Raw genomic sequence first — 12,888 nt, 5'->3', positions numbered from 1 at the left:
TATATAATGCTTTACTTTTTATATTTTAATTTCTACTAGTTTATGGAAGCAGGTGCTGTATGTAGGCCCACTGCACATCCTGAATGTGATATTCCTGAGTTTTGTAATGGAAGCTCAGGAATGTGCCCGGCTGATATAACTATACTCAATGGACAGGAATGTGAAGGAGGAAAAGCTTATTGTTTTGATGGAGGCTGCCAAGATATTGATGCACGTTGTGAGAGTATATTTGGAAAAGGTATTGTTTTGTAACATCTATATAGTTGGTCCTCAATATTGTCATTAACATTACCAAGACAGTGGTCAATTAGATATATTTAAATTATTTATTCTGTTTAAAGTCTCTCTTTTGGAGAAGGAAATGGCAACCCACTCCAGTACTCTTGCCTGGAAAATTCCATGGATGGCAGAGCCTGGTAGGCTACAGTCCATGGAGTTGCAAAGATTCGGACATGACTGAGTGACTTCACTTTCTTTCTTTCTATAGTTCCTTTTAGAGAAGGAAATGGCAACCCACTCCAGTGTTCTTGCCTGGAGAATCCCATGGACAGAGGGGCCTGGTGGGGCTGTGGTCTATGGGGCTGCAAAGAGTTGGACACGACTAAGCAACTAACACACACACAAAATCTCTTTTTAGTTTTTGAACTTCTTAAGAATATGTTTAAGGTGTATGACTTAATATTTTGATATGCATATACAATATGAAATAATTGCCATAGTCATCTGTTTAACATATTGCATGTATATACCCAGTAATATGCTTGCTAGATCCTAAGGTGGTGCACTTAAATTTTTGAGAAGCCTGTCTACTGTTTTCTGTAATGACTGTGCCAATTTTCACTCCCATCAACAGTATATAAAAGTTTAATTTTCTCCACCTTCTTGCTAATACTTATTGTCTTTTTCTCTTTGATAACACACTGTCCTAAAAGGTGTGAGTTGTGGTTTTGATTTACATTTCCCTGATGATTAGTGATGTTGAGTCCCTTTTCACGTATCTGATGGTCATTTGGCTTTTATTTGGAGAAATATCCATTTAGGTCCTTTGCTATTTTTAAATCTCTTTATCTTTCTTATTTAATTATGAGTAGCATATTTTAGAAATTAATCCCTTATCAGCTATATGGTGTGCTGATTTTTTCTCCCATTCTGTAGGTTTCATTTGTGATTTGTTGCTTACTTTCTTTGCTGAGTTTTTTATTTTGATGCAGTCCTTCTTGTCTATTGTTGCCTGTGCTTTTGTGTCATCCAAAAAATATTGCCCAGATTAGTACCCAAGAGCTTTCTCTCTCTCTTTTTTTCTAGTATATTTATAGTTTCAGGTAAGTTTAAGTCTCTTCAACCACCAACTTTATTGATACACAATTGACATATAACATTAATAAGTTTAAGTTGTACAACTATTGATTTGGTACTTTTATATATTTCAGAATGATTACCACCATAGTGTTAGCTAAACTTCCATTATGTCACATAATTACCATTTCTTTTTCATGGTGAGGACATTTAAGATCTCCTTTCTTAGCAACTTTCAGGTATATAATTTGATATTACTAAGTATAAACATCATGCTGTGTGTTAGATTCCAAGCAATTTTTTCATGTTATAACTGGAAATTTGTAACCTTTGAACACCTCCCCATTTTCCCCACCTTGCAGCCTGTGATAACTATTACTCTACTCTTTGTTTCTCTGAATTCAATTAGATTCCACATATAAGGGTTATCATAGAGTATTGTCTTTCTCTGTCTGACTTATTTCACTTAGCATAATGCCATGTTGCTTGGAGTCCATGTTGCTGAGTATTTATATCTCATGTTTTCTTTGCTGATTCACACTGTCAGGAAGGGGGAAATTTCCCATCCTCATTGACTTCTCTGGTTCTTTTGCCTGGTCAAATAATTAAAATGACATAAGACAGATTAACTGGAGAAATAAAATTTTAGTTCATACATATGAGAATCCCACATAACATGAGAGACTCAGAGATCATATAAGAGGTTCAGAGACAGAAAGATAAAATTAATTGTATATGTTGTCCTGCACTAAGGAATGAGATAGGGTCCTGGGGCTTTTAAGGACAGGAGCGTCATTCACAGGATGATAAGAAGAGCAGATGTTTGGTAATTATATATTTGCCCTGCCATCCAGATCGGGCCAGTGAGATAGAATTTATCTTTGATAATAAATCTTTTTCTGGGGGAAAAAAGTCCCTAACTTAAATTCTTCTAGGTAGTTAAGGGAAGGGTAGTATATATATATATACTTTTTGATAGCCTTTAGCTCAAAATAATCCATATGCCAGAGTGGTACATTTTTTAATTGTTTCTTTTTCTGTGCAAAAACTTTTCAGCTTGATGAAGTCCCACTTTTTATTTTTGCCTTTGTTGCTAATGCTTTTGGTGTCATATTGAAAAAGTCATTACCAAGACCCATGTTAAGTAGGTTTCCCCTTGTGTTTTCTTCTAGGTGTTTTAACGTTTCTGTTTTTGCCTTTAAGTTTTTATGAATTCATTTTTTTTTGAGCTGTGTGAGGTTGGGGATCAATTGCATTCTTTTGCATGTGGCTGTCCAGCTTTCTCAAAACTATTTGTCGAAGAGATTCTCCTTTCCTCATTGAGTATTCTTGACTCCCTTGTCAAATCTTAGTTTAGCATATTGTGGGGGCTTGTTTCTGGGCTCTCAATCTTATTCTATTAGTCTTTTTGTTTATTCTTATGCCAGTACTATAGTGTTTTAATTTCTATAGCTTTGTTATATAATTGTAATAAGGAAAGTGTACCTCTAGCTTTGTTCTTTCTCAAGATTGCTTTGTCTATTCAGGATCTCTTGATCTTTTCAATTTGTTTTTTATATTTCTATGAAAAATACCTTTGGGGTTTTGTTAGGGATTACATTGAATCTGTAGGTGGTATTGGGTGATATGGACTTCTTTTTTTCTTTATTTATTTGACTCTCTCAGGTCTTAGTTGTGGCACACAGGATCTTTGTTACAACACAGAGACTCTAGTTGCGGCACACAGACTAAGTCCTTGCGGTGTGCAGACTTAGTTGCTCTGTGGCATGTGAGGTCTTAGCTTCCTGACAAGGGATCAAACCCATGTCCCCTACATTGCAAGACAGATTCTTAACCACTGGTCCATCAGGGAAGTCCCTACATGGATATTTTAATGATGTAAATGCTTTTGACCTGTGGTAGTGGAATGTCTTCCTTTTTGTGTCTTCTTAGAGTTCTTTCATGAGGATCCTGTAATTTTCAGGCTATACATCTCTTACTTGGTTAAATTTATTCCAAAGTATCAAATTGATTTTGATGCTATTGGGAATGGAATTGAAAAAAATTTTTTTCAGCTGTTGTTAGTGTACAGAAATTCAACTAATTTCTGTATGTTGACTTTCTTTTTATTTTTAAATGCTTGATCATAGCTTTGGTTGAAGTCCAAGGTGCTTCTACTTTATTTTAATTATTTTTTCCCATCCCCATTAACTTCTCTGGTTCTTTTGCCTGGTCAAATAATTAAAATGACAGAAGACAGATTAACTGGAGAAATAAGATTTTAGTTCATACATATGAGAACCCCACATACATGATTTTAAATAGAAGCTCAGCAGGGTTTCTTTCACCATTAGCTTTGTTAGTAGTAATGCTTCCTAAAACTCACTTGACTTCACACTCGAGGATGTCCTCTCTTGAGTGACCACACCATTGTAGTTATGTGGGTCATTAAGACTTTTTTGTATAATTATTCTGTGTATCCTTGCCACATCTTCTTCATCTCTTTTGCTTCTGTTAGGTCCTTACTGTTTCTGTCCTTTATTGTGCCCTTCCTTGCATGAAATATTCCTTTGATATCTCCAGTTTTCTTGAAGAGATTTCTAGTCTATGCCATCTGTTGTTTCCCTCCACTTCTCTGTGTTGTTTGCTTAAGAAGGTCTTCTTATCTCTCCTTGCTGTTCTCTGGAACTCTGAATTCAATTGGGTATATTTTCCCCTTTCTCCCTTGCTTTTCACTTCTCTTCTTTTCTCATCTATTTGTAAAGCCCCATCAGACAACCTCTTTGCCTTCTTGCATTTCTTTTTCTTTGGGATGCTTTGTTACAAATCTGTCCACAGTTCTTCAGGAACTCTACCAGATATAATCCCTTGAATCTATTCATCACTTACACTGTATTAGGAATGTGATTAGGGTCGTACCTGAATGGCCTAGTGGTTTTCCCTACTTTCTTCAATTTAAGCCTGAATTTTGCAATAAAGAGCTATTGATCTGAGCCACAATTAACCCAGGTCTTGTTTTTGCTGATTGTATAGAGCTTCTCCATCTTCATCTGAAAAGAATAAAATCAATCTGATTATGGTATTGACCTTCTGGTGATGTTCATACATAGAGTCCTCTCTTGGGTTGTTGGAAAAGGGTATTTTTTATGACCAGCATGTTTTTTTTGACAAAACTCTGTTAGCCTTTGTCCTGATTCATTTTGTATTCCAAGACCAAACTTGCCTGTTATTCCAAGTATCTCTTGAATTCCTGCTTTTGCATTCAAATCTCCTATGATGAAAAGGACATCTTTTTGGTTTTAGTTCTAGAAAGTGTTGTATGTCTTCAAAGAACTGGTCAACTTTAACTTCTTACACACAGTTGCAGGGGCATAGACTTGGTTTACTGTGATGTTGAGTGGTTTGCCTTGGAAACAAATTGAGGTCATTCTGTCATTTTTTGAGGTTTCACCCAAGTACTGCATTTCAGACTTTCGTTGACTGTGAGGGCTGCTCCATTTCTTCTAAAGGATTCTTGACAATAGTAGTAGATATAATGGTCATCCTAATTAAATTTGCCTATTCCTATCTATTTTGGTTCACTGATTCCTAAGATGTTGATGTTCAGTCTTGCTGTCTCTTGCTTGAGCACGTTCAATTTACTTTGATTCATGGACTTAATATTTCAGGTTCCTATGCAATATTGTTCTTTACAGGATCAGACTTTATTTTCACCACCAGATATATCCACAACTAAGCATTGTTTCTGCTTTGGCCCAGCCACTTCATTCTATCTGGAGCTATCAATAACTGTCCTCTGCTCTACCCCAATAGCTCTACCCCTCTTCTGATCTGGGGGCTCATCTTCTGGTGTCATATCTTTTTGCCTTTTCACACTGCTCATGGCTTTTTCCAGGGAAGAATACTGGAATGGGTTTCCATCACCTCCACCACCTCCACCATGTTTTGTCAGAACTCTTCACTGTAACCTGTCCATCTTGGGTGGCTCTACACAGCATGGTTCATAGCTTCATTGAAGGTGAAGCAAGCCCCTTTGCCACAACAAGGCTGTGATCTATGAAGGGGATTGTGCCTCATAGCATTTGATAATAAGGTAGAGGGAATCTAAATATACCATTTGGACTGTGGAAAGGCAAATTCTCTTACTTTGTAGACTTGGTCAGTATACTGGACTTATGGAAATATTTAACATGCAATTTAACATTTTCAACATATTGCCCTTTTGGTGTTTCCATATTACCATGCAAAACCCAGACTGAGCTGAGAGAAAGTCCCTAACATGAGACAGGATATTCAAGGGAGAAATTAATAATAGGGCACATTGGTATCTTTAGAAGGAATATTTTACTAATATTTGGATTAGTAAAGATAGGGTTGGATGAAGAATATTCCTAACCTGGTAGTCTCAGATTCACGACTGAACTGATTAAACACTGTCAATACTCAGAATAATGTTATTTGCCTCACAGTATGTGCACGATCACCTTTGATGGGCTAATGTTTAAAAATTGTAGAAAGAGATAGAATTAGGACAAGGCAAAAAATTGAGTGATTAAATAATATCATCTTAATTTTAATAATAATCCACTAAGGTAGATATTATTACCTACTTTTATATTTTATAGATGGCCCGTTGGACTTAGCATGGTTCATTCTGGAGAAAGTAACTTTGCTAGGTGGAACTCTTAAGATTTTCCCCATCATTACTGTGGTATTTTCTTGGAGATTCCTCCCTCTGAGTTGGATGAGAACCAGTGACTATATGGTGGACTATCGTCCCTATGATTAGTTTATACAGAAAATATGAAGGGATTTTAAAGACTTAATTAAGGTCCATAATTAGTCAACTTTGAATCAATCCAAAGGAGATCATTCTAAGTGGAGCCTCAACTAATAATATGAGCCCTTAAAAGATGAGAAATGTCAGAAGATTCTTTGGTTGGCTTGGGAGAAATCAATTCAGTTCAGTTGCTAAGTCATGTCTGACTCTCTGTGACCCCATGGACTGCAGCACGCCAGGCTTCCCTGTCCGTCATCAACTCCCAGAGCTTACTCAAACTCATTCATGTCCATCAAGTCAGTGATGCCATCCAACCATCTCATCCTCTGTCGTCCCCTTCTCCTCCTTCCTTCAATCTTTCTCAGCATCAGGGTCTTTTCCAAAGAGTCAGTTCTTTGTATCAGGTGGCCAAAGTATTGGAATTTCAGCTTCAGTACCAGTCCTTCCAATGAATATTCAGGACTGATTTCCTTTAGGATGGACTGGTTGGATCTTCTTGCAGTCCAGGGTACTCAAGAGTCTTCTCCAACACCACAGTTCAAAAGAATCAATTCTTTGGCACTCAGCTTTCTTTATAGTCCAGCTCTCACATCCATACATGACTACTGGAAAAACCATAGTTTTGACTAAGTGGACCTTTGTTGGCAAAGTAATGTCTCTGCTTTTTAATATGCTGTCTAGGTTGGTCATAACTTTTCTTCCAAGGAGCAAGCATCTTTTAATTTCATGGCTGCAGTCACCATCTGCAGTGATTTGGGAGCCCCCAAAAATAAAGTCTGACACTGTTTCCATTGTTTCCCCACCTATTTGCCATGAAGTGATGGGACCAGATGCCATGACCTTAGTTTTCTGAGTGTTAAGTTTTAAGCCAACTTTTTCCCTCTCCTCTTTCACTTTCATCAAGAGGCTCTTTAGTTCTTCTTCACTTTCTGCTTTAAGGGTGATGTCATCTGCATTTCTGAGGTTATTGATATTTCTCCCGGCAATCTTGATTCCAGCTTGTGCTTCTTCCAACCCAGCATTTCTCATGATGTACTCTGCATATAAGTTAAGTAAGCAGGGTGACAGTATACAGCCTTGATGTACTCCTTTCCTGATTTGGAACCAGTCTGTTGTTCCATGTCCAGTTCTAACTGTTGCTTCTTGACCTGGATACAGATTTCTCATGAGGCATTTCTTTAAGAATTTTCCGCAGTTTGTTGTGATCCACACAGTCAAAGGCTTTGGCAAAGAAATAGAGAAAAACAATAGAATGGGAAAGACTAGAGATCTCTTCAAGAAGATTAGAGATACCTAGGGAATATTTCACGCAGAAGACCTAACAGAAGCAGAAGATATTAAGAAGAGGTGGCAAGAATGCATAGAAGAACTATACAAAAAAGATCTTCATGACCCAGATAACCACGATGGTGTGATCACTCACCTAGAGCCAGACATCCTGGAATGCAAAGTCAAGTGGACCTTAGGAAGCTTCACTACGAACAAAGGTAGTGGAGGTGATGGAATTCCAGTTGAGCTGTTTCAAATCCTAAAAGATGATGCTTGGAAAGTGCTGCACTCATTATGCCAGGAAATTTGGAAAATTCAGCAGTGGCCACAGGACTGGAAAAGGTCAGTTTTCATTCCAAACCCAAAGAAAGATAATTCCAAAGAATGTTCAAACGACCACACAGTTGCACTCATCTCACACACAAAAGTTATGCTCAAAATTCTCCACACCAGGCTTCAACAGTATGTGAACTGTGAACTTCCAGGTGTTCAAGCTGGATTTAGAAAAAGCAGAGGAACCAGAGATCAGATTTCCAACATCTGTTGGATAATCAAAAAAGCAAGAGAGTTCCAGAAAAACTTTTACTTCTACTTTATTGGGAGAAATAAGCAGCCATTTTTGTGAGAGGGCCATGTCATTAGGACCTGAGCAGGAGTTCCTAGGGCCAAGAGCAACCCCTGGCAGATAGTAATAAAATGAAGCAACGGCTACAAAAAAATGAATTCTTCACAGCCAATGATGTTGGAAGAGGACTCTAGACTCAAATGAGGCTGTAACTCCGGCCAGGAACTTTATTTCAGCCTTGAGACCCTGAACAGATAACCTGAATGGGCTTTGCCACACTTTCAGAAACTGTGACATGGGTGTTGTTTTAAGATTTTGGTAATTTTTTACACAGTGATAGAAAGCTAATACAATAACAAAGGAAAAAGAGGTAAATATGTATGGATTGGCAATTTCGGTCCCTTCACTTCAGACTTTCTGAAGGTATGAAGTTTCTTTAATGAGTTTTTTTTTTTTTTTTTTTTTTTATAGACCTGGCTTTTTATACATTCCTACTCAGAATCTAGGAGAACAAGAATAGTTTTCTTGTATTCTCTCTCTATTGCCTTCTTTCACAGAGCTCTCTTAAGATTTATACTTTTACAACTCTGGTTGTAAAAAAAAAAAGTATGGTTCCTTGGATGGTAAAGAATCCACCTACTATCCAGGAGACCCGGGTTTGATCCCTGGATCAGAAAGATCCCATGGAGAAGGGAATGGTAACCCACTCCAGTTTTCTTGCCTGGAGAATTCTTTGAAAGAGAAGCCCAGTGAGCTACAGTTCATGGAGCTGCAAAGAGTTGGACGTGGTTGAGCAACTAACACTTTCACTTTCAGTTCTCCTCTACCCTCATAGTATCTTTTGAGTTACAAATGACCAAAATGAATTAAAAGGAGAAATAATCATGAGCAATACTTTTCACTTCATTTCTCTCTTCTTAAAACTTCACTAGGGAACTTTTGAATAGATGACAATGATAGAGAAAAAAAGCAAAGAAACATATGAGGAAATTGAGGAAGTTTTAATTTAAATATATTTAAGTTTTAATTTAAAGGAAGTTTTAATCCAAATATATTTCTAACTTTGACAGGTTCAAGAAATGCTCCATTTGCCTGCTATGAAGAAATACAGTCTCAAACTGATAGATTTGGGAACTGTGGCAAATCAGGAGGCAGATATACATTTTGCCCATGGAGGTATGCTATGCAAATAGTGAAAATTCCTATCTTATATACTATAAAATTCTGTTTTTAGTTTTTCACTATGTATGTCATTAATTCCAATGGTTTCAGGTGTCATGTGTGTTCAGGAGTTAATCTGAAATCAAAATCTCTAGTCTTGACATCATTCTTGTACTACAGACTTATTAAATTTTAACCTGATTTTTAAATATTTATATGTAGATGATTACTAGGCTCCAAGATCTTATCCAAGGTTGAAATTAATGATAGCCATTGCACCTTTCCTGTCTGAACATACTCATTATTTTAAAAATGAAAATACTATCCCCATTCATTTGAATGCTTGCCCAAGCTGAAGACTGCCCAGTGTCTCTAAAATGAAGTTCAATTTCTCCTGTGTCTGAAGAGCCCATTCTTTGATATTTTGGTCATGAATTTCTTTTAACAAATATTTTTAAAGAAACTACCATATGCTGGCCACTAGCTAGTTAGATACAAGTTAGCAAAACATAATGATGATCCTTGTACTCATGGAATTTACAGGCTGGTAAACATATCATCTGGAGAAGGAAATGGCAATCCACTCTAGTATTCTTGCTTGGAGAATCCCAGGGGCAGAGGAGCCTGGTGGGCTGCCATCTATGGGGTCGCACAGAGTCGGACATGACTGAAGTGACTCAGCAGCAGCAGCAGCAGCAGCAGCAAACATATCATCTAACTTTATGCTTCTTGTAACGTTACTTCTTAAGTAATGCTTATGCTGTGATTGTTTTGAAATACCTTACTTTGCCTGTTGAAATTCTACTAACTTGTAAGCTTGGACTTAGATGGCATCTTCTCTATGAGGTTTCTCTGACTACTAAGTTAGGATATATCTTCATCTTAAATATCTGTAAGAATCTGCTTATTTCATTCACAGCACATTTAATAAGATTTATGTCGTATTTAGTATTAGACTGTAAGGTCTTTGAGGGTAGAGGTCACAACGTAGTTTCTGCCCCTCTACAGAGAGATGTAAAATGCTTGAGTGACTTGTTTATTTGACAATCAGTACATCAATCTGTACAGTGAATAAAAAGATCATTAGTGTCATTGAAAGATAAGCATGTATCAGTGGCTTTATGTTTTACTTTAACTGTTAGTAGGAAAGTTTTACATTTCCTAAGATATATTGCCATAAATGGAGAACCATTCTTTATTTTTTTGGTCAAAGAAAGAAAATATGAAGCATTCATAATAAATGCCTAATGTCTAATAATCATATATTTTTATTATGTTTGCAGGAGTCTTATATGTGGAAGATTAATCTGTACCTACCCACTTCAAACTCCTTTCCTTCAAGACAGTGCTTCTGTGATTTATGCTTTTGTGCGAAGTACTATATGTATAACAATGCTCTATGAAACAACGGATGCACAAGATCCACTCATGGTCAAAAGTGGCTCTATTTGTGATAAAGGGAGGGTAAATAGCTTAAAATCAATTAAAAAATCTGTTCTATTAATTTCCCTTGTGGCTCAGTTGGTAAAGAATCTGCCTGCAGTGCAGGAGACCTGGGTTAGATCCCTGGATTGGGAAGATCCCCTGGAGGAGGACGTGGCAACCCACTCCAGTATTCTTGCCTGGAGAATCCCATGGACAGAGGAGCCTGGAGGGCTACAGTCCATGGGGTCACAAAGAGTTGGACATGACTGAGCGACTAAGCACACACTTGACCAAATAACCTCAAATATTTGGATAAGGAGAAAATGAGTAAGCTTCAGTTGGTCTCTGAGGGAAATGGGAGTGTTTGTTCCTTTTTAGAATTTCAGTGTTGTAAGCAAGGAATCTCCAAGAGTTTTGGGACAGGAGTGTGGAGGAGAGAGGTCTTGGGAATACCTGCAGTTAAATATTCCATAACTTGGGAATTCACTTTTATTCTTGGAGAAGAAAGAAGAAATCCCATTTAATTATATATATATCTTTGTGACCCAGTAGATAAGAGTACAACTTAGATGGTGCCTCAAGGAATAAATCTTTACCTCTTGGGTTTGACATTTTGAAGGTTACCCAACCAGTTTAAGATATCACAGCTGTGTGTAAAATGGGGATAATAATAATATTTACTCTATGGAGTTATTGCAAAGATTCAATGAAATGATACTACAAAGTATGTAGTACAATGCTCAACACATAGTAAGAACTAAATATAGGTTGGCTATTATTCTTGGTTGTTGTTATAATTGGTTATCTGTGAGAGCAAACAACCAAATATGGAGAGAGCATGGAATAAATTTACTTCAGAATCTCATTTAGTTCCTAGCCAGAAATTTGCTCATGAAGAACTATCATATAGTATAAAGTGTAGCCTTTGAAGACAGAAGCACAGAGATCTGAATTTTGACTCTTCCTCCTTACCTGACAGATGATTTTGAATAAAATATTAAATATGTAAAATGAATGTATATATTTTGGTGATTTTTGGTGATCTGATAGTTTAAATGAAGTTTACCACAGATAAAGTATATAGTCTTCATATTGACTTCCTCTTCATGCCTAGAAGTCATGAATATCTCCTTGAAGGACAGATATGCCAGGGAGCTCAGTAGATGTATTTATGCCATGGAGTCAAAGCAGTTAAAAAATGAGACACAGTCAATGGATGCTTTGAAATTATTTGTAATTTAGTAAGAACATAATCTTTTCTATAACATGGCAGTTCTTCTCAGTGAGGCCATATGAAAACAAATTTTACCACGTAGCTTTTAATGATACTATAAATCATATATGATAAAACACTCTCGGGAATTTTGTTTCTGTCAGTAATGTCATTAAGTAGCAGGACTTCGTCTCAATTTCAACTGAGGCAGACAAACAAATATAGTACATTCTAAAAAGAGTTGTTAGATGCACCGTGGGGGCCAAGAACTAATGAGAAGACTGAGCACATTAAAAGCTTACAGGGTTAGGTTGTCAGGATTTAGAAAGTGTTTGTGAGGTCATTTCTTTGAAGAGTATTGTACTTTCATGTTTAAAGGAAATCATTTTCTCATTATTTCATTTTAACCTTGAAACAAATCTTGAATGCTTTAGAAAAAGTATTATTGTACTCATTTAAGAAAACTGCAACTTAGGAAGTTGATATTGCTAGAAATAAAGAAGTTAGGAATATATCCTTAATCCTCTGATTATTATACTTTATAGTTAAAAGAATTAATATCTGGATATTAAAATATTCTGCAATAGAATGTTAGATATCTGTAGTAAAGTTAGATGAAAACTTCACATATCTTTTTTAGGGGACTCTAATAATGCCAAAAAATGCTCAAACTACCACACAATTGGACTCATCTCGTACGCTAGTAAAGTAATGCTCAAAATTCTCCAAGCCAGGCTTCAGCAATACGTGAACCGTGAACTTCCAGATATTCAAGCTGGTTTTAGAAAAGGCAGAGGAACCAGAGCTCAAATTGTCAAATTCCGCTGGATCATAGAAAAAACAAGAGAGTTCAAAAAAAATCTATTTCTGCCTTATTGACTATGCCAAAGGCTTTGACTGTGTGGATCACAATAAAATTGTGGAAAATTCTGAAAGAGATGGGAATACTGGAGCACCTGACCTGCCTCTTGAGAAACCTATATGCAGGTCAGGAAGCAACAGTTAGAACTGGACATGGGACAACAGACTGGTTCCAAATAGGAAAAGGAGTACGTCAAGGCTGTATATTGTCACCCTGCTTATTTAACTTATATGCAGAGTACATCATGAGAAACCCTGGGCTGGAAGAAGCACAAGCTGGAATCAAGATTGAAGGGAGAAATATAAATAACCTCAGATATGCAGATGACACCACCCTTA

At 36.8% G+C, this 12,888-nt stretch overlaps 1 protein-coding gene across 1 annotated transcript in view; it reads left to right on the top strand.

Moving 5' to 3' along the window:
- The window catches only part of ADAM32 (ADAM metallopeptidase domain 32), a 169,401-nt gene that overhangs the window by 103,123 nt on the left and 53,390 nt on the right, over nt 1-12,888 (top strand). The window contains exons 14-16 of the mRNA XM_070364108.1: nt 40-238; nt 8,960-9,065; nt 10,334-10,730. Coding sequence (XP_070220209.1) covers nt 40-238; nt 8,960-9,065; nt 10,334-10,730 — 702 coding nt within the window. The remainder of the gene's footprint in view (nt 1-39; nt 239-8,959; nt 9,066-10,333; nt 10,731-12,888) is intronic.

The sequence above is a fragment of the Bos mutus genome, chromosome 27 (genome assembly GCF_027580195.1).
Source record: "Bos mutus isolate GX-2022 chromosome 27, NWIPB_WYAK_1.1, whole genome shotgun sequence".
In the NCBI taxonomy this organism is placed as follows: domain Eukaryota; kingdom Metazoa; phylum Chordata; class Mammalia; order Artiodactyla; family Bovidae; genus Bos; species Bos mutus.
The sequence above is the reverse complement of the archived record's forward strand: the minus strand, read 5'-3'. Positions and strand labels throughout refer to the sequence as shown.